The 22601-nt window shown below is 44.7% G+C and overlaps 1 protein-coding gene across 1 annotated transcript in view; it reads right to left on the bottom strand.

The window, feature by feature from the left end:
• Positions 1-5937: 5937 nt before the first annotated feature.
• Positions 5938-22601, bottom strand: part of PTEN (phosphatase and tensin homolog) — a 28490-nt gene continuing 11826 nt past the window's right edge. Inside the window, exons 3-9 of the mRNA XM_026040659.1 lie at positions 22100-22144; positions 19151-19194; positions 16205-16443; positions 12454-12595; positions 11330-11496; positions 7059-7283; positions 5938-6513 (exon numbers count right to left, since the gene is read on the bottom strand). Of these exons, the coding sequence (XP_025896444.1) occupies positions 6328-6513; positions 7059-7283; positions 11330-11496; positions 12454-12595; positions 16205-16443; positions 19151-19194; positions 22100-22144 (1048 nt within the window). The 3' untranslated portion in view covers positions 5938-6327. The remainder of the gene's footprint in view (positions 6514-7058; positions 7284-11329; positions 11497-12453; positions 12596-16204; positions 16444-19150; positions 19195-22099; positions 22145-22601) is intronic.

The raw sequence follows: 22601 nt of genomic DNA, 5'->3' as shown, positions 1-22601 counted from the left end.
GCCTTATTCTCTATGGCCTGAATATAATTTGCCAGATGGAGCTGGACAGGTTAACAACGCAGGGTCCAAGTATATGAGACAACAGAACAAGTTCTTGGACAAAGTTTTCCCTTTCCATTTACATGTAAGAGCTACTGGATGCTAACAGGAGATGCTAATGGGATGGCSAACCGCTTGGGGTTCAAACAATCCCAACTTGGCAGAAGCACCTCCCTTCTCTTTACTCCCCCCCCTCATTTTTCTTAATCCTTTTTTTTATTATTCCTTTTATTATTACTTAATATTTCTTAACTCAATGTTTCTTGCTTATCTTATAGGGCAACAGCAGAGTTTATCTACATAACCAGGAGGTCCTCAGCAAATGTTTACTTCGMTGGCCAAACAGTAATCAAATCCAAGCACTACCACCTTGGCGAGCCTTTAGATCCTGAAAAATCACGAGCCAAGGCCACGTATACATATTGGGAGTCATGGCTTTCCCTAGGACTGACACCCCAAGAAGGGAAACAACGGACCTTCCTGCTTGTGAATGCATGTTATCAGTCTTCTGCCATCGTCATCTTCAACGCAAGCGATCCTCAAGCCAGGATCTCAAACTCACCTCATTTTTGAAGCCACCTCTCACCGGGTCCTTTTCTACCATCGTCCCCCATGTTCGGCCAGTCTCCCTACACACACTCGCTCCGTCGCCCCTTTCCTCTTGCAGGTTCTCTCACAACTCCGCTCGGAGGYTGCTGTCTCCCACCACCAAATCCTGCCTTACATCAAACACTTCCCTATCCTCTCAACTCATTAATTTCCATTAAAAGAAGTGTTCACTCACACACGTATTTCCATTGCAGAATCCTTCCCACTTTCATCTCTGCCATTTTCCTTTTCCCRTAACTGTTATGGGGGAAGGGGAAACTTTCTCCTCTGCTAATAACTCTCTGGTTTACTCCAGCCTCTCAACATTTCTCACCGGCTTCCCAGCCCTTTCATCTTCCAAGCCCAAATTATCTCCAGCCTGTAGAAGGCCAAAAACACTCCTTTAGACCTGTTCCCACTCTTTAGACCTGTTCCCACCACAAGAAACTCAAAGCCTACAGAAAGATGTCACTGGAAAACACAGCTCAGGCTAGATGGCATTTCATGAACACATTTAATGTTAATTTCATTTAATTAATGTGTCAAGTACACGGGCACATCGCTTGCATTAGATGGCATAAAAGCATGCCAGCTCCATATACTGCATAAGCAGCTCATTTGCTACAACAAAGACAGCGCTGCCTCAAAAGTGTGAAGACAAGCAGAAACTGAGGGRAGAAAAACACAAGAGAGAATGAAACACCAAAAAAGGCTCAAAAAGGATTAAAAAAAAAAGGTACCTCAGAACAGAGGGAGCAAGAAATGTCAAAAAGAAAAAAAAAATTGATTTCTATTCCAGAAGATCCATCAGTTTAAAATAAATGCATTTTCTTGCCTGCCTAGTGCCTGATGTTTTCAAATACATGAAATAAGGGCATGAATTACCAAAGGAGCACAGTAGTGGAAAGAGGTTGAGAAGAACCACAAAAATAAAATAAAATAAAATAAAATAAAATAAAATAAAATAAAATAAAATAAAATAAAATAAAATAAAATAAAATAAAATAAAATAAAATAAAATAAAATAAAATAAAATAAAATAAAATAAAATAAAAATGGTGGAAGCAGAGCTAGCACACAATTCAAATGGCATTTTCAGGAAAACACGCTCTAAAAATGGATCCAGCTACCCATCTTACCTTACCTCCTCCTCCTACCTTGCCCCCACGCACTCGTTCTGGGTTTTCTTCTGCACAAAGAGCTGGGCTACCAACGCCAACGCGCACAAGGACCATCACTGCCCTTACAGGCACGGACTACATCATCTCCAGAAGTCCCCTTTCTAAGACTACTGTTCTCCACGTGAAAAATACGTACCAAAGGTTTAAGTGTGCACTAGCACACTAACGCTCTTTAATTAAACCAGCGTGAAACACTTACTCATGCAAGAGGACCAGACAGAGCAGGCAACTCCACATCTACAAGCAGTAAAACCACTTACAGCTTCTCTCACCACCGAGAAAGGCCCGTGGCACCAAGCATCCACCCAAGGCATGAGTTTAGAAGACACACGTGCTTTTTGAGGCCCTTTGGCCAGATGTCACCTAGATTGGAGGTAACTCATTATTCTTTACCATTGTTTTAACCTAAACTATTGAGTTTGGCTAAGTGACTCCCAAACACCTTCCAGGAACTCGAAAGCGTGCAAGAGCACCCTGCTTTATCTCTGCTTTCTCCAGACCGTGGTAAATGCAGACGCTCTCCGTGCAGGTCCCTGCCGGCCTCTTCCTCCCTCGAGGCTCAATCAATAACCCTAAGGCAGAAGGGAAAGAAGATGCACTTAAGTATGTTATACTGCAGTTATCTCAACCGGTACAAAATCTACCTCTACAAGAGGAACAAAATCAAGCGTCTCCCCAGCCCCACCTCACCACCACCCCCAAATGGTACAAGGTATGTGCAAAACACGCTATTCCACTAGGGAAAATAAAAGATATACCAAGAGCTCCTTTTAGACAAGAGTCCTTTGCTCCAAGAAACCCTGCTCCAAATCTCCCTGCTGCAAAGCAGGATTTAGCCTCCCAGTGCTTCAATAAAACACCCACACAGTGACAAGAATGAGACTTTAATCAGTTTTAAGTGGAGTTTTAACACTAAGAGATAAAGGGTTGTTAAACACAATAACAAACGGACATCTGATTTGTATGAGGCATTATCCTGTACATGTCATACTTGGTTTTTTTTGTGTATCCTCAGTGCATAGCATTACACACAGAGCCACTGTTGCACAGCACAATAGTATTTGAAGAGGCTGAATCAGAGTAAGGCTGCTTAAACAGACTGATTTTTTTCTTTTTTTTTTTCTTTTTTTTTCCTCCTTTTAGTATCTATATATATATATATGCTATATGAAAACAGACTGAAAAATTTGAAGGGGCAGAGAAAAGGCAGCTCTGCCGAACGCTGCAGTTGGAGCCCCCCTTTTAGTGCACAGTTCCACCCCATCCACCTGCACGCACGACGCTTCCTAACAGTATTTCTTAAAAAAAAAAATAAAATAAAATAAAAATAAAAGGTAAACGAGGCACTTGGTGGCAACCACAGGCATCGTTAATATATTGCACACATTTGCCAGGACTAAAACACGGAACTCGCGCGCTAGCATCCTATTTTATCCTGCTTTTCTTCCTGCAAGYTGAAACGTTTCGATGCCGCACGTCAGCCGCGCTCCGGCCGACGACGGGTGCCCCCGGCCCCGGGGAAGGAATCCGGGCGCTAATCCGGATATATCCGGAGCTGGGAATAGCCGAATTGCCAAGGGTGTCGAGTGGGGCTTCCACCGACCTCGGGGATGCTTGGGATGAACGCTAAGCTCGTACAGAAGTGACGCCCTCGAGCGCTTTCAGACACGCAAGCTGCTGCACAGCCAAAAGCTGAAGCGCACAGTCCGGAAACTCAAGGGTTGGGATTACCTAGGAGAATGCATTGCAAGCTAATTAACGAATACTGTCATAAATAAAGTTTGCAGAAGGACTCAAAAAACCTTTCAGTCATAGCAATTCTTGTCAACTTCTATGGGGGTGGTAACTGAAATAAAGTATAGGAGAGTATGTATAATATATATTTATATATATAATATATATATATATATAATGCCATTTTTCCATTTCCAATGACTACACCATAAAAACGTAAGCAAGGCTTTTCAAAAAAAAAAAAAAAAAAAAAAAAAATCGAAACATTCAAAACCAAACCCCTCCTTCCAACCTTCACATTCCAAAGGAAAAGTAACAGTGCAAAAGCCCGTCAACGTCACGATTTCCAACGCGGCCCTCGGCGTTACCTACTGGAACCTCTGCAAACCAATGTGAGCAGCGCGAGTCCAAAAGCGGGACACGGGACAGTGCCGATATCCAAGGATTTTGCTTTTTTTTTTTTTAAAGCGTGAACGGTTTTGTTTATTAGCCAACACAAATTGTTCCAACGGCTTGAAAAATGAGAATAAAAAACCAGAACAAAGCAGACAGGGTGCAACATGATTCGAAGGGTCCGAGTGACACGGCACATCCTGGGGGAACCGCGTCCTGCTCGGCAGTAACAACGGGAATAACGAGTGCTGGAACCAGCCACCTTGATCCATCAAGGTCCAAAAGTCTAATTGAACCTACGAGACGGGAAATCCCTYCACCAGCTTCATTAGAGGTCCAGAGTCAGGATTCTGCTGAGCAAAACTGACCAATACAATGTCCCTCCTCCCCACAAACAAAGCACTTGATACCTTCGATTACCAGGAGTAGTTACTGGAAGTCCTGCCTCGATTTATTCCRCTCCTTACCATTAATGCTGCTGCACAGGGCTCTTATTGCTCACACGCGGTTGTCATCTAGGCAAGAACACAGCTCATGAACTTCCACGCCAGCACCAGTTAACGAAACCTGGGTTTGGGGKTTTTTTTTCTAAATAAAGTGTAAATCAGGGGGCAGCTCCTGTGCACGGCGTGCTTCCTAGCAAAGGGTTTCGTCAGCTACATCACAGCCGGAGACAACAGCCGCTGCGCTCTGAAATCCCCTCTAGATCCCRAGCGCCAATCTCAAATCCCTGCTCCTGGTGTTATCCCTAGGAACAAACAATGCAACGCTGCCAGTTCAGAAATCTAATTCCTTGGGGTTTGTTTTGTTTTTTAAATAGCAAACAACACATTTGGGATAAGTTCTGCTTTTAAAAATTGCTGGGAGCTTACGGCAACACTGGTTTCCTCCACATCATTTCTCTTTTAAAAACATTGTAGGTACTGAGTATTCAAGTAAAATCCCCTAACAGTTAATGACTTATTTCTCGTTTAAAAAGTGTGCAAAACTGCAAAACTCACTGTAATAGGATGTGTAAGGTCAAAGGGGTGGAACAGCCGACAAGAGGTTGGATTGAATAAATGCATCGTAAGTTGTTGAAATAAACACTAACCTGCAGAATCTCCCATTGAAGTTTCCTGTGCACCATTACAAAATATTTTGTATTGAGAGAAAGAAGAAGAAAAAAAAAAAAAAAAAGAAAAAGAAAAAAGCTTGCAAGGCAGCACATGAAATATTGACAGCAGGAATATGACTGGAAAAAATAAAACTAATAAACGTAACGCGGTGACTGTTTGTATGTACTAATAACGACTGACTTTTAGCACTGGCCTTGATTACACAGGAGATGGAGCAGTCATTACAACTCGGAAAAAAATAAAATAACATGATTAAGAAATCATTGTCAAATTTCCTAACACTTTGCTTCGAGCCCATATTTGAGTTGATAGCCTCCACATTTGTATGGTTAAGTCATTGTTGCTGTGTTTGTTTTTTTCTTCCTGTGACCCCAATAATTTTTATTTCTTTAAATCCCTTCATTTGCGGGTCTTTCGGATGTTGCCAAGGTTCACTCCTGTACCCCTACGCAGAATCACTCCCTCTAGCTGCCTTTTCTAGCACCATGACACTTAAAAAAAAATTTAAAAAAAAAATAAAAAAAATTAAAATGCACAAACAACAAGCAGTGACAGCAGCCAACTCTTCGAATGTCCAGGATGAACGGCGGTAGCATGCTAAAGAAAGGTGCACGTAAAGAGCTGGACACGGTACACGGGCCACGCTCCAGCAGCCTCTATTCCTTTCTGAGCATTAYGCTTTCTGTTCCATCCCCCATCCAAAATACATGCAATTCAGAGAGTAGGAAAACCTTCCAGAAACTTCTTAGCCAACTGCAGACTTTTTTTTTTTACTCTGTTGCCACGTAAGTGCAAAAAAAGGGGCAGGATGTGAACCTGTATTACTTGCCTTTTTTTTTTTTTTTTTTTTTTTTTTCCTCTCCTCAAAACTTCGTTTGGTGACAGAACACAAAAGGAAAAAATTCCTACGTATACACATTAGGTCTGTCTCCACTTTTATAAAACTGGAATAAAATGGGAAAGTGCCATCTTTATAGTTCCTAATTGAAGTTTTAATGTCCTTTGACACAAAAAGGTATATACATATCAGAACTACGTAACCTTTTTTTTGTTTTTTTTTTTTCCCCCAACTGGACAAGTGTCAAACCCTGTATATTTATAGGGCAAAACAAGATTGGTCAGGAAAGAATTGTTCCTATAATTGGTAATCTGACACTATGTCCTATTGCCATTTAAAAAGGTCCTTTTTTTTTTTCAGTTTATTCAAGTTTGTCAATCTTCGTGTGTGTGTTGTTTTTCTTTTTTTTTTTTTTTATCTCCGATAAAAAAAATATTCAGACTTTCGTAATCTGCGTATGCTGATCTTCATCAAAAGGTTCATTCTCTGGATCAGAGTCAGTGGTGTCAGAGTATCTATAATGATCAGGTTCATTGTCACTAACGTCTGGCGTTACAGAAGTGGAACTGCTAGCCTCCGGGTTCGATGGCTCTTCTACCGTTTTYGTGAAGAACAGCTTCACCTGGGAGGGCAAGAAAACAGCATTTAGGAAAAGGAAACCCAACACGAGCACAGCAAGAGCGGACAAAGTCATTTTGAACAGCACGGCCTTTCTCGAGCATCTCGAGAGCACCTCTCTCTGCTCAGGAGAGAAGATGCTCTTCAAAGGGTGGCCGCCCCTCTCGCCCACAAAATAAAGAACAAGAAGTTTGCAACAGAAGTCGCCAAGTGGAAGTTTCCCCCAGGCCTGGCCAGCAGATTTCTGTGCATCTGCATCAACAGTTTGGGCTCCGAGTTGCTGCACAGGAGTTCAGGTCACTCTGACCCACATCTTCAAATGAAATAATAAGGAAAAACTGCAGCAACCATTTATGGACAAAGGGCATTTTATGAGCAAGTCGTTAACACCCCAAAATCCCTTCCTGGAGCCTTTGCTACATGGTGGGAAACTTGAAAATCAAGTTTTGCCATCTGCAACAGTTTCAAAGGGTTCCTCCAGAAGGTAAGACAGGTAAGAAAGACAACCACATGCAGCTATCCAGCTTTGCTTACACATAATATACTGACCTTGAAGTTTGGAGAGAAATATCTGTTGGCTTTGTCTTTATTTGCTTTGTCTAGATCGTTTTTTGTTAATGTAAGGATTAAATATTCCTTATCATTATCCGAGCGCTCTGTACTGAAAATACCATCGAGTTCCTGATCTGCAACTAGACTTCCGTTTTCTACTTTGTCTGAATTTTCATCCAGTCCTATGAAGAATGTATTTACCCAGAAGTGAAACATTTTGTCCTGGGGAGGGAGAAAAAGCACAAAGAACAAGCCTGCTTCAGTACTCACTAATGGTATATTGGCTAATAGCTCATTTGGTGAAAACAAGCAAGCAGTATCAAAAGAAATATCTTTGGACGTCGCTACACCACTGTATGCATGGCAGGCAAAGATGTTAGCACCAGCTCCCCTGGACYAAATTAACCAGATTGAATCTTAACCCAATAAGCTTTCAGAAGTCATTCCTGACTATAAAGTGGCTTTAAAACAACCATACCTACAACAAATAAATAAATAAAATCAGTGATTAAAAGGCAAAAAGATTTTTCTTGCACGTAGCCTCCAAGCAGCAGCCAAGACTAGCAGACAACATGGCAAATGATCTTCAACGTGCAACATTCCTCATAGGACATCTTTCTCCTCGGCTGCCGGCGCATCACACCCTTGGTGACCTCCAGAACCGCTGTCCACCACCATCGTGGGGTCTCTCTTCACGGGTGCTGCTGAACCAGGAGCGCTGAATGGTCCTGCTTTTGGCCACGCAGCGGCTGAAGCTCAGAGACGGGCGAGCTTCACACCCGTAAGCTCTCAGGTGGCACTGCTGAGGGTCCCTCCAGCATCTGCTGCGTGTCTGTGGACGCTTCCACCATCGACTGCTCCTAACAGGTTTGGTCTTGACCAGCATGGAAAAATCCAAGACCTGCCCAGTCCTCCTCTCTATAAAACTCGGTGGCAATTAAGAGTATCAGAGAGAGACCTGAAAAATATCCCATCAGTGTCCCTCCCATCCCGGGAGCAATTCTGCACCAACAAAACATGACAGCGTGGCTTCATGCCAGAACATGGGGTAAATGCGGCTGTCTTGGGATGCTACTCGGTGTTTGCCACTACACCCAGTCCCTTCACTCCTCCTGTCCACAGCAATCACCAGATTCCCGTCAGGCACAACCTGCTCGTTCACCTAGAGCTCTCTTCTTCACCAGGAAGCACACTGAAAATGCATATCCTTTGGTTCAGCTATGTGGCTTCCATGTGCAATCTGTGATAGGCAGGGAGAGAAGGGAGGCTTGAGGATGGTGTCTGCAGGGCTTAGCACTTCCACACAGCGCCCGCAGCCTCGCCACTGGTGCAGATGCCATTATTCCATGAGGATCCGGAGAGGAACGCGAATTTCAGATCCCACCTCTTGCACCTGGGGTGACTGTACTTGCTGAAGCCTTGCATCTTCTTCAGCACCGAACTACAGGAGCAGCAGCACACTTGGTGCTCGTCCTTATTACCACTAAGGATGCCTCCCAGAGATGTCAGCAAGAGAGAGGGTGAAGCTGCTGAACCCACTGGACACACAGGATAAAAAGGAGAAATAAAGCCCTGTTGACCCTGGCTTGGGTCAACAGTGCTGAAACATCTCCCTGGGAAGAGAGTGCCAAGGCAAACAGCAGCCCTGGACAGAGCCCAGCACGGCAGAGCCTTGTCCTGCCTCAGCTTAAGCTTGATCAGGTGGAGCAGAACCAGGAGGGATTTACCTGGCACTGAAGGACCAACCTGAACTGAAACTGCAGGGCCTCAACTTCACGGATGCTGTCTGCAGAGGACAAAAAAAGCGATGAGCTTCTCACCAGACATCTATTAACCCGTCTCCCTTGGGTTACAGGCTCCAACATATTCCACGGGAGATGATGAAGAAAGTTCCTGTACTTTATTTTATAAACCTAGGCATGAATTGTACTTGTTTTTACAAGGAAAAAGTACTGAAGAACTGCACCCAAGGCTTTCAAGGCACTCTGAGAGCTTGCAAGGTTATCTTGTCAGCATCAGTAACCAGAAGAAAAGGGCTTCAAGAGAGACAGATGGATGCAAAACCCACAACAAGTTATCAAATCCTGCCCATTGGAAATTTGGACACAAAACTAGGAACCCTACCTGATTCTCAAGCCATCTTGTTCCTGTATGAGCAAGCACGAGGAGCCAAAGGAAGCAGCTACATCACACTGAAGGAGCAGCTCAAAAATACAGTGAACAAACTTATTCGCCAAGAGAAGACCAAAAAGATGTGGACTTACTGACTGCTGCCATGTGAAACACGTTATTTTACCTTGGAGGATAACAGAGAACCATTCTCCAGCCTCAGGCCCAGAAGGGACCACACATTAATGTGGTTTTATTGATGAGGTTTCTTACAGACAGGTAAAATGTCAAGGAACAGATACGTGATGCCTCTAGGAATGTGCAGAGGGCTTGTTCAGCTCCCTATAAACAGGCTAACAGAAGACCCTGGGAGAGCAAGACGCAGCAACAGGCCTGCGGTTCCTGCTTCTACAAAAGCCCAAATAACCCAGAATCTCAGCAAAAAATACTCCTACTCCTAAGCTACTCCTTGCAGCTTAGATGGTCACCCCAAAGAGGGAGGATTTTCTTTAMGATGTGAGAAAAGCCTCCACGGTGGAGGTCACTTGGTGGCTTCTGATTAACAGTGGTTTCTTTTCGAGGTGCCCTCTGTCTGCACAGAGGCTGCTACCCAAGTCAGCAAGGGCTGCACAGAYGGGAGCACTTGGGCAGATACATGTGTGGGGATGAGTTTCCTGCCACAAACACTCACCCCTTCACCTTCTGTCATTTCTGAGAGTTCATCCAAAAAAAAAGGTGTGGAAGAAGTGTCTCTAGTGCCAAAGCCTGTTGTCAGAGATGGAGTATCTCAGCAGTCCTCAACATGAACAACTCCGTAGCAGGCTCATAAAGTTACCAGGAAAGCTGCTTACACGTGGCAGGACACAAAGCCAGGCCCAGTGCCCTTGAACTCGCGTGTCTGCGACGACACCAGTGCTCAGAGCCACCTCCTGGCTACACGTGCTTACCTCCATACACSCCCTTACTTCAGGCATCGATTCTTACAAGGCTGGCAGCACTTAGGAAGCCAATCCAACAGATTTTGGAAGTAGATTATCAAGATGGCTTGCCCTAGCCTCACATTTTCTATTTAAAAAACACACTGTTTACAGTTCTCTGTATTGCGAAGCCATATTGATCAATGAAGACATCAAATTTAACAGTCAAGAGAAAATATTCCCATGGAGAAACCCTTCCAACTTCCATGAGCACCAGCACATGACAAACATGTAATGGAAGAGCAAAAGAAGCTACCAGTTGAGCTACTATAATGATTTCTTTAACTGACCATGCCCACAGGAGCAGGACGTGCATAGACGCACACATCTAGCAGGTACAGCTCTTCCCACACAGCTCTAAGAGACTGTGTCACCTTCGATAGGTGCTCTCAAGCTTTAACACATCCATTAAGGAGCAGGCACCACTCTGCAATGAGCAGAGGGGATGRATGCAAAGGTAACGTGCAAGTCAACGTGGATTCATGCGTGGCCTTCCCTGAGGTAGGTGTGAACCAGCTCCATAAGCACCAGAACTAACGAAACCCAAATGCAGGGACGCTCATCTCTGATGACCGATCGACTCTGGCACCCCAGCAAGTCCCAGGTTCGGTTCTTCTCCCTGCAACCAGGGCACAGAAGTCTCACTTCGAGAGGATTCTCCCCGTCCATCAAGGCGTTCCAGTTGCGGGAGATGCTCCAATCCAAGCCCAGGAGATGGCGGAACAGAGGGCAAAGGCRTTTTCACAAGGCACGTAGGAACTCGGTTATCTCCAAGGTCCAACCCAATTTGACATATGGATCCCAACCAGCCAGCAGTCCACAGCCATCAAGGTCTTATGTGCCTGCTTTAGCAAAATGCAGCGAGGAAAACATCTGGAGTTAACTTGCTCAGTATGCAAGGCTATTTTTAGGATGAGAATGTTTCTTCCTCAATTAGATTACTCACTACTACCCTAACTACTGCAGAACATCTCTAGCGTAATTTTTATCCAGCGTTTGCACTCGAACTCTCTGAATCCTAAAATAGCCAGCTTTCATTTTGTGGTGGCTTGCCTGCTTGGGAAAAGGAGGCACCAAAGAATTAAAACGCTGTGACCAGACATCACCAAGAAACAACCAAACACCCCGACCCCGCATGGGGGCTGGCTTTGAACCTTTTTTGAGAAGAGCAAGAGAACCAACCTTTTTCAACATCTTGTTCTGTTTGTGGAAGAACTCCACTTTGATATCACCGCATACTGGCAAAGGCTGAGGGAATTCAAAGTACATATACTTGTCTTCACGTCTGGAGGGTCCTGAAGGGGAGGTGAAGATCTTTACCTTTAGCTGGTACACCACAAACTGAGGATCTGCACGGCAAAACAAGAGGGTCACTTGGCAAGAAGGTTCTTGAACTGTCAAACACATTAACGTTAGTCACAGAACCGTAACAACTGCAGTTATTTTAAAAGGTGGAGAAGAGGAATAARGCAGCATTGCAACTCATCAGGAACAACTTCACTGGATGTTATGGGAAACAACCTAACGGATTTCRGGACTTTGTAGGGATGCTCTCAGCCAACCAAGAGCTTCCAAAAAAGCTGCTGCTGTTTTATAGAGCTGTATTAATAAAATGACCCTACAAAGCAACAGCCTCTTGGCTTTTCCTTGGGTATTCCTCTCCTCTCTATTACTGCCCTAGCTGAGGGTCTTGTTTGACCATGTCAGAACAAACCCATTTCTCCTCTTTGAGGAACAGARCTGTTGCACAAAACGAGGACAAAATTAATATTAATACACAAGCTCACCAGCACTGGCTAAGCAGCCCACAAACCTGTCCTATAAAACTCTATCAGCCAGAGGAAAAAAACAAAAAAAGCACCAGCCAGAGGGCAACTTTGAGAACTAATTCTTCTGGGGCAACAGCTCAAGTTGGGAGGGTTTTCACTGCAGCTTCAGCAGATTTCTTTGTTGGAAACTACCAGCAGAAACCAGCAGGAAAGGCAGAAACATCACAGCTGGGTTTTCAAATGAGCAACCGGTTAGGAGAAATCTCTCTGCGTTCAGCCCCGATTTCTCAGCTGGTATCAGATCGAGACTGCTCTCCAGACCCYGCAGAACCATATCCTGCCTCAGGCTGCAGAGCCGCCTGGAAGCCACCACAGCAGAGCCACGGAGAGTCGGGGCATCCCACACAAACCCTGGAGCACAGGAAGCCCTGGTAGCCCTTCACCCGAGACACATGAGGTCTCGGACAGGGCCTTGGAAAACCAAAGGAGGGCAGCAAGAAAGGGAGGATCCGCGGGCACGGGCGTGCTGGTACTTACTGCAAGTTCCRCCGCTGAACATGGGAATTGTTTCAAACATCATCTTGTGGAAGAGCAGAGCCACCGGTCTGTAGTCCAGGTGATTCTTTAGCAGGTAGCTATAGTAGTACACGTAGCGTCGCTGGCTGGGAATCGTTACTCCCTAAAACAAAACGGGGGGAAAACACAGGCTTGAGGAGCAATCGCATCCCGCTATCAGCGGTCCCTGGCGCAGCTTGGGCACCTCAGCTGGGAATGTAACGTTGGGTGAACGAAGCAGGAAGAAAAGGTGGCTGAAGAGCACAAAAGGAACCGTTTCTGCTGCATATACCTCTGCACTAGGAGAGCGGAAGGTCCCTTCCAGCCTTAGTCACTCTGTGGTTCTGTCGGGACGGTGGGAAAGGCGGAACACCAACTTCCCATTTATTCTGGCATGGATTTCCTCGCATCCATCTTATGGGAGACGAGGCAAAGAATGCAAATGTCTCCCATCCGTATCTTAAAGTTAAACACGAGCCCCTTTCTTGGAGGTTCAGCTTGGAGGGTCGTGCAGAAGGTGGCACCCGGATACAACATGAAAGCACCTGTGCCCAACAAACATTTCCGCAGCGTTTGAAAGATCCCAGCTTTGCTTGCTAATATCCCTGTATCCCTGAAGGAACGGTTTGAAAAGTTCTCAGACTACTTTTCTAGGAGACAGTGACAACGATCGGAAATAAAAAAATCTACCATTTTATTCCTCAGAAAACATGTTAGATGGTTCGTAGCTGCTCATACAGTGTCTTTGCAGTGGTGGGAAGTATCCCTTCATATTAAAGCCAAGTGTGAAACAGCAATAAACCGGAGAGGGGGAAAGGTTTTCAAAAATACATATATATAATTAAAATATATATAAAAAAATATATATTTATATTATAGCATGTATTAGATATTTTTATCTAATAAAAATATATTTATATTATAGTATGTACTAGATTTTTTTTTTTTATCTCCACAAACATGTTGGCCAAAGATCTAGAACAGAGTATTACTAGAAACTAATATCTAATTGTAAAATGCTTCTGGTTCTACGCTCTGCTTCACCTTTCAGCAGCTGTAAGCTCCACATGGCCAGAACAATTATCAATTCTGCACACGAGAGAAAAAAATGTAGTTGGACACCTTCATTTAAAAAAAACGCTGATAATTATGTCTCCTTCCCACTCCAACTTCTTCTGAATTACGCAGAAGACTTTCCCTATATGACTCATACAACCAGCTTCTCAGGTGGCCTTCCAGGCTGCCGGTGCTGCTCGGTTCGGACGTCATCTCAGCAGTCATCGGACCCACGTTCTTTAAAGTTCTCTTGATTTCTAGTGCAGCTTCCCCAGCTGAGASAGCTCAGCCTCAGAGCGGGCAACCAGACAGTGCTGCCAACCACCACAGTTCACCTGGGTGAAGCCACGTAGGTAGAAAATCCTCGCTTTTATTCCCAGAAGAATAAAGAACTGGAAAACGCCAAATATTTTTCTCCGAGAAGCGACATTTCCTCGATTCAACTCTCCATATTTTCTAATGGATATTAGAGGATTCATCCAGGGCGTCACAGAAGAACGGCCAGGTGCTGTTCCTGGGCCTCCTCTCACCATCCAGTGCTACGAGCAGCAAACGTTTCTGGAAACAACATTCCCATACTCCTGTCATCCAACTGGGAGAGCAAAGCTAAAGCTGCAGCCTGGACCGAGGTTACGGCATCAGGTTTAACAGGGGCTGTCATCTGAGCACGTCCACCAAAGAGGGATCAAAATCCATCAGCTTTGACACGTCAGCCACATTTGACCCCAATGAAAGAGTCATTTTGAGACTCTCTCGCAGGAGAAGATTGGTTTTCAGCTCTTGTTCGGTTAGGTTTAACTGCTGCTATCACCACAGTCTCTCACAGAGCACATCTTGAGGGAGAAAGAGGTGATAAACTAGCTGTTTCTGTTTCTACCYGTTCAGTGTGGCTAGTCAAAGGCTGTGCACCTTGAGCTTGCTTTAAAGGAAGAAAGTGCCTTAAATTAAAGCCTATTATCCTTAATCATGCCTATCCTGACCGTGCAAGAATGGAAAAAGGCCTTAGCTGGTTGCTGGCTGCCTCTTCTGCTTCTGGGACATCAGTGATACAAAGGCGTGATGAAGTCAAGACTGGAGAGCTGCATCTGAGATGCAATACAGAAATACGGACCGAAATGGAAGAAAAGCCTTGCAGCAGCCACACTGGCATACCCCTGTAACAAATATTATTTAAGATCAGGTAAATCACATCCTGATCACTGTCCAAACAAGGATAACCAGGTCACACGGCCATGAGAAAGGCAGCTCTTCTACGGGAGACGCTGAAACCAAAACAAAGCTGCTGGTCGCAGACAGTATTTACAGTGAAGCTAAACAAAGTTCTCGCTATTCCTGTTTACCAAAGCCTGCCTTACCCCAAACACAGCACTGGGATAGGAGGGAACACCTAACAGGCCACATCCTTAAAACACTCGAGCGAAAAAACACTGTCCTCTTCAAAATACAGGGAAAACTGAGGCACCGAATGCTTTACCACATATCTGTCATGCAGTTTGGGGGATGACTTTTCAATAGTCTTTATGGGTGAGAGCCATCTGCGCTGTTTATTCAGCACGTTCCTTCTCACCAGCACATACTCTTACAAAAACCCACTGAGGTGTGGTGGGAAGTCTTGACATCGTCTCCTTTCATGTGTTACATCAAAGGTGCCTTCTCTGCACTACACAGAGCAACAGCTCCATCCTCTAAAGACAGCAAACCATGAACTGCTTCACTCCTTCCAACGAATTGACAGCCAAATTCTCCAATTTCTGACCTGATACTTCTACTCTTAAGAGCCTTCAAATGCAAAAACTCCACGTAGAGGTCTGCACGTTGTGAAATTAATATTTTATGCAACTACTACAGGAACTCTGAGTGTTGTGTACTTCAAGGGGCCTGTGGGGATGACCTCCCCAGGCTGCTCTAACACTGTGTGCAAGGAACTGATGGGCACATGAGCAAGAGCAGCTTGCTGAGACGACCTCGAAAGGCACCTCGAAACATCTACAGAGGCCTTGAAATAAAGAAGGTCCGTTCCCATTAAGGAGGCTGAACGGTGCCCAAATGGCTCAAGGAATAGTTACCGAGTCCGTCCTTGCTACCGGCAAGGTCCTCATGGAACGTTCCCGTTCCCACCAGCATCACTGCTCCGAAAGGAGGTGCCCGCAAGAGAAATCCAACAGCTCRGTGAACGGGGGAATCCCACGAGGGGCCGGCCGGGCTCTTCTGGAGGGGATATTCAGTGGGAACAGGCACCCGAATGAGGAAGCATCTCGTAGCGCCGCCACCGAAGCCGGAGGAGCTGAGGATCCCAACAGCCCTTCCATTCAGGCCAAGCGCACTAGAATAATCCTCTTTTTGGGCTGGAAATGCTGAGCGAGAAGGTTCACTCATCCACCACCCATCGGATGCAAAACAAAGCAGAAATGCCCTTTTCAGAGGCCAGAAGAGTGTTTCTGGATAAACTGTCCTGCTCCTCTTGAGCACGAGACTGAAAAAAMCACACAGTTTCGGCACTGCAGCTGATTGCCTTGGCTGCTTGAGAGCGCTCTTTGGCTTAGGGAATCTGCACTGATCCAGTGCTGTTAAAGCTCCGCCAAACCATTTCCATACACGTTTGGCCACTCAAACACACCACGACTAGGGAAAGGACAGAGAGACACAAGCCGGAGAATGGAAGGACGGGAATACTCACCTTTTTGTCTCTGGTCCTTACTTCCCCATAGAAATCTAGGGCTTCTTGAGCTTTTAGAAACTTGCCTCGATGTAGCAAATATGCACATATCATTACACCAGTTCGTCCTTTTCCAGCTTTACAGTGGATTGCTGCAACATGATTGTCATCTTCACTTAGCCATTGGTCAAGGTCTTCGCAAAAGGGTTTGATAAGCTCTAGCTGTGGCGGGTTGTGGTCTTCGAAAGGGTACTGTGCAACTGCAAAGGCAAGGAACAGCTTATGGAGACCTCAGAGCAACGTTCCCAGTCGGGAACGTTGGACAGGGCCACTTTGTGACACGCACGCAAGGAAAACAAAATGCCAAATAAATAAAATTAATGCTAAAATAAAAATTAATGCTAAAATAAACCGCTGACTCTACGGCTATTCAACAGTGCCCTGCGTGTTAGCTACATCACAGATGTTTCTCTAGTAATAAATAAGCAAGCGTGCTGCTGCATGAAAAGACTCTTTTGCAGTACTGAAATGAGTGGCATGTGCTCCGTATCTTGCATATCTTTTTGATGATTTAAGGGTATTTGGGCACAAAGAACAGCCTGGGGACAATATGCTACTCCAGTACTAAGTGAGCTGCTTGCTCAGAGAAAACAGTAAACTTTGTATTTAATAGTAATCAGAAAAAGGAACTCATATAAGGCAACTATATTATCTGTGGGTTTTAGATGTCAGATCACACAATGAACTTGTCCTTTGTTAACATATACACACACACACTTTACATCTAGAGAAGTAGAGAATTTCAAGTTAGTATGCACGACATAAAATGAAAACTCAAAAAAGGCRAACTTCTTGACTGATAGACTTGGGATCTTACAAGAACCAAAACTTTTAAAAGTCTGGTTCATTTGAATATTCTCAGTTAGAAACACCATTTCCTTTTCTGGTCTAAAATTGAATACATTTCAATTTTTTGGCAAGCTCTTGCATCTGTTTCATAAGTACTACTCTCTGGTCGCACACGCAAGGCTCCTTTTGAGGAATCCCCAGGGACTTAGAAGAGCAGAGGTGAGAGATGAAGTTATGGAGCTGCTAAACCACTGCAGCAGAAGGCCGAAGCCTTCTGGAGGGAAGGGCAAGGACAGTTTATTCACTCACAGCACAGACCAACTGCTCCATCTTCTMTGAGACCAAAGGGAAGCCTGACAGGGCTTAGTTAAAGAAGAACTTCGTTAAAGAAGGACCAAAGCTTAATGAGTAGACACCAACTGTTCTCCCACGTGGAAGATCCTATGAYTCTCTGAATGATGCCTCCATGTCATCTTACACAAGCTTCACTTTTTGCAACAGCTGCAGAGACAGGAGTTCACTTAGAAGCTGCTCAGAGAAGAAACTGTTCAGGAGCTGCTCCAAACTCATCGACACCACTTGTAGATGATGACCACCACTTGGATTCTACCTTACTGAACTCCAAAAACACTTCTGTGAGGAAGAGAGGCAAAGCAGTCCTGGAAGAAGAGCCTGAAAAATCCAAGCTAGCAACAGCTCGTGGAAGATGCCCTCCAAGTCAAACCTTGTAGGACCTTCTTGGAAGAGTAGGAGACTGTATAATGGATCCCCTGCTGCGAGAGAGGGAATAAGGACGGGGAAGGGATGCTCAGGAATGTTAAAGTGCACCGTCTGGAGCTCAAGAGGAGACAGGAACCTTAATGTACCCAACGCTGGAGCGCACAGCAAGGGAGACTGCTCCGACTCCCTCTCTCCAGCATCCTCGAAAGAGCAAGAAAAAGCTCAACGTATATAAAAACAGAAATATAGCAAAGGAGAGGCCAATTTCCAGCATGGAAGGACTTCAGGAACTAAACAAGCCACAGTCAGAAGGCTGCTGGCCAAAGAGAGCCAAGACCTGTCAGTGTCTGGTTTTGAATGAGATGCTAGGATCTCCTGCTGAATACTGAACTATCAGGGTTCTTGTTAAGCACACAAATGAGAAACAACCCCTGGAAACTATCTAACTTCCCAAGATGTTAACTACAACTGCTCTTCTGCTAAGGARAGACAAGTTTGAATCACAGATTTGCTTAGCTGAGGTAGCTAATTTGGGGATGAAAARGAAAAACGAAACACGTAGCTTCCTACCACTGTGTTGTCTTACACAGAGGAACCATGAAAGGTTCTGTCAAAGCAACAGCGTGACGTGAAGAGAAGCTACAAGCTCGCGATGCAGAGGTGCCCCTCTGCACAAAGAGTAAAGGTAAGTTGGGGCTTATCTTATAAAGGTAGTCTGGGCTTATCACCTGGGGATTTAACACCTGCAAAAGCAGCATCTCAACTGAGGTACGAGGATCTGACCAAAAGCCTGTCACCCACTCGATGGTCAGATGACACAAAAAGTCTGATTTCAGAAGTCCCAGAAGGTCTCCCCACAAGCTCTTCAAGGTGCTCCAGAGCCAACTTGTGTCAGAGAGGCAGGAACTGGGAGTTCACAGAATCACAGTTCTGTTGGTTTATTTTTTAAAAGCRGATGAAGAGTCATCCCAGATCTTCAAAGAACTTGGATGAACAGTAGCTTAAKGGTATTCTTCATCTTTATTCCAAATGATTGCTGCACAAAAAAGGGCTTTCCTCTAAACCTCACAGCTGGGTTTTGCCATAAGTTTCTTCACCAAACTAAACAGAGACCTCCATATAATCCAGTCTRCAAGAGTTCTTGAAATCTGGTTATTTCTCTCTAATTGTCCTATTAGGCCTTGATCTGTTCAAACGCCTGGATCACTTTTTTTTTAAAGCATCAAGAACACGGCAAGTTTCTCTAATGAAAAGTTACTTGACAGCACTCCCCACCATTTCCCACTCCCAACCAACTGTCCTCCACTGCTGTTGAGCAGCTTTATTTAATTCCTTCATTCAGAAACAGAGAAATGTAGAGATGTGCACGCACACACACACACGTTAATGGGAACTTACCTCTGCAGTTAAATTTGGCGGTGTCGTAATGTCTTTCAGCACATCTAAAAAGAAAAAAATATATATACATGAGAGTTCAAGATAAGACTCCTGGATACTTCCAACATCTGCCGCATCCCGAAACACAGAGCAGCTCAAAGCAAATCCAAATTCTGCCATCACCATTATGATTTAGAATTACGTCTAGATGTTACATACAGAAATCAACTTTTTTTTTTTTCTGCAAATGCACTAAGCTGCTCAATAAAATATCAGTGATCCTACTGGAAAACCATTACTTTATGGTAATTGTAGTCCTTCAGCGTGTTTTAGTCAGTGTGATCTCAACRCCGACATTAATGCAGCATGATATATATTTTTTAACAGAATAGTGTCACTCTTGCTGGATTTAGGCTTCCATAAAAGTACCTAAGGAGTAGTTGATCGGGACCTTCATCCCATCGACTCTGAGCTCAAACTACTCTTCAAGACACCTCAAAGACAACGTGGATCTCTACRGGGAGTTGAGAAAGACCTCCCCGTGTCACATAAAATGAAGTCACTTCATGACTTCGTGAATGAAATGAATGGTATCACCTTGCATCAAACAGCTTTTGGGATACTGCTCTCTCCAATATGGCTTATGTTCTTGAAATGAGGTCAACTCGAGCACCAGCACAAAAAAAATCAGGCCAGTCAGCRTGTTCCTCCACACAGCAGGCTCACTGCTGAAGACTGTAGAGCTGCAAGGTCTATCCTGCCACTGCAGATGGGACCAAGGCTCTAGTTGGCTCATAACAATGTAAAACACACTGTTTTACTCCTGCCCAAGCCTCAGGTGTAAAGATCACGAGGGCTCCAACACAGCCAAAAGAGCATGTCTTGAGAAAGGGAAGAAAATCAGGTGCTGGGGAAGCAAGGGGAAAGAAGCTAAAACCAAGAGGGCCTCTCAGTCACCTTGGGGTTGCTCTCTGCAGGAAAAATGATGTGTCCCTACAGGATGCAAGGGAAAAYACAGTTCAGAAAGGAGAAGAGAGAACATTTCTTCCTCAAAACTCTAAACTGGAACAAAAACATTGGAAATCATTTCAAGAGACATGTAGGCCTCCTGCTCTGATTACAACCTACAACTGTCATAGAAATATCCAGGCTAGTTTCAGGACAGGTAGCAAACGACCAGTTTTTAAGGGCTCTGACCATATCACAGGCACTTTTGGTGCATCAGGAGCAATTACTGCACAGAGAGAACTCCAAAAAAATACCCCCAACAAAAAGAGCACCTGCACTTGAGTCTTCAAGAAGGAAGATCGGGTAGAGCCACCCAAGGTTAGTCATCACAGCTGGAAAAACCACCAGCCTTGCTGTGCAAAGGAATAGTAAGAGATRAAACTCCTCAAAGCACAAAAACAGCCAGCCAATCTTGAGTCGAACGTCAGAAAAGATAGAAAATAGCTTGGGTGACACCAGGCATAAAGCGAGCCCCCCTTGATGTCCTCCTACGGGGTCTGCACACAACACGGGGTAAACTGAAGCAAGTTTCTGCTTATAACTTACAACCATGGACTCACTGCTGGTAGGACTAAAGGCAAAGGACGAGAGCAGCCAAAACCCAACCCACGTCCACCAACACACAACGTTGGAGCACGAGGAAACCCTCAACTGCTCCTTACAGGCCCTGCCTCTAAATACCTGCCTGCACACAAGGTAAAGGAGCCTCCTCAAGAGAGGGGGAGAAGTGGCAACTACCACGGAGAAGATGAGAAATGGGGGATGCTCTATGGCAGARGACGAAAGCAGAAGGACAAGTTAAATAAAGAGAGAAGACAGAGAAAGAGCAAAGGTTGCAAGGCAACCCTTGCAAGGCCAGGGTTCCAAAGCGGCTGGTTTTGGGGAGGAAAGCAAAAGCCCACGTGTGATAAATGTATTTTCTCTTGGGAAAGTTTTGACTTGTGTGTTAATATAGAAACCTGGGGCAGTTTCCCCCCAAGACTGTAGCATATATTTATTATTTTTACTAAAACAAAACGAGGTTGCTAGAATATAGAGTAGAAACCTCTCAACACTGCTCTCCCTCTTCCTGTAGCTCCTTACTTAGAGGCAGAGAAGTTTGATTAAACTCCTAAAATAAACTACAGGAAGTGTCACCTCGTAGGAAAGAGTTTTCTATATTGTTTCTAAGCTGGAAAAGGTAATCTTCTTATTGAGCCATATCAAAACTGCCCCTCTGCTTAATGTAAGCGTTTGTTACTAATCCTTGCCTGTCCCATGCCAGTCTTTGCAGACAACTTCTCAGAGCTTTTCAGCCAGCATTCCCTTTCTCAGCCTCTAGGAGCACTTCGCTTCTACATCAGAAACCACGTTTCCTCACGCGAGTCGTTTTTCATCATCATCAAGACAACCAAGGAACAAGAAATTAATAAATTCCTTTTTCTTTAACGAGAATTGAGCACGGAGTTTTCTGCCACACTCAATTTACAGAGGAAATCACGACACATAAAAGTGGAAAACCATAAAGCTTATACGGAGCAATAGCTCATCAAAAGCAGTCAGAACAATACAGAAGTAAATGGCGTGGATACTGATATGCTTCTAGAAAAAAAAAATAAAACAAAAAGAAACAGAAAACACTCATTTGGCCATGTCTTCACTGCAGACCGGGCTACATTAGCAGAAAGCCTGCTGTGAATTACTTTTCACTCCTTCCTCACATGGAATGAGCCCTAGATGGGCCGGGTGCCAAGTCATTTAGAGGCGTTCAAGTAACACGAATATCCGCCAGCATTTTATTTAACCTTACTCAGCTGCACTGACAGCTGAGCACTGAGATAACAGGGCTCTCCATCGGGCTTAATTGCTTTAAGAAACCTGCGGAACATCTCCAAGCGTGCCTGGGTGCAGGACCAAGCCACTAGCACCCAAAAGCTGTTACTGGGGTTACTGAGGAACGCGCAGCTGGGAGGGCATACTTACAGATTGTATATCTTGTAATGGTTTTTGTGCTTTGAATCCAAAAACCTTCAAAGGAAAGGGGAAAAAAAAAGGACACTGTTAATACACCTCGCAGCGGTAACCTTAGGTCACAGCATCATCCACCACAGGCAGGGCTGCATCCCGAGCTGCTGAAACCCAAGCGCGGTGCTAAAAGATACCCTGGGTTCGAGCAGAAGGAGCGAGACCCCTTTTTCCATGCTCACACTCATCCCCCTGCCAACTCTGCAACAAAAACTTCCCGTACAGAAGCCTCCGAGAGCCAAACTTGCAAAAATGATTCATTGAAAGTTGCCCCGCTTACATACGATGCGTCACCTGGCACTAAGCAAGAAGAAATCACACACAAATGTTTATCCTTAACATCACCAACAGTGTGTATCGGCACATCAGCCAGAAGGAATTTAATTAGCCATGACAGAACATGCTGTTCGCATCGAAAAAGAAACCCTAGCTGCTAAAATCCTGGAAAACTCGGGAGAGA

The sequence above is a fragment of the Nothoprocta perdicaria genome, unplaced genomic scaffold (genome assembly GCF_003342845.1).
Source record: "Nothoprocta perdicaria isolate Ctin4 unplaced genomic scaffold, notPer1 scaffold_260, whole genome shotgun sequence".
NCBI lineage: Eukaryota > Metazoa > Chordata > Aves > Tinamiformes > Tinamidae > Nothoprocta > Nothoprocta perdicaria.
The sequence above is the reverse complement of the archived record's forward strand: the minus strand, read 5'-3'. Positions and strand labels throughout refer to the sequence as shown.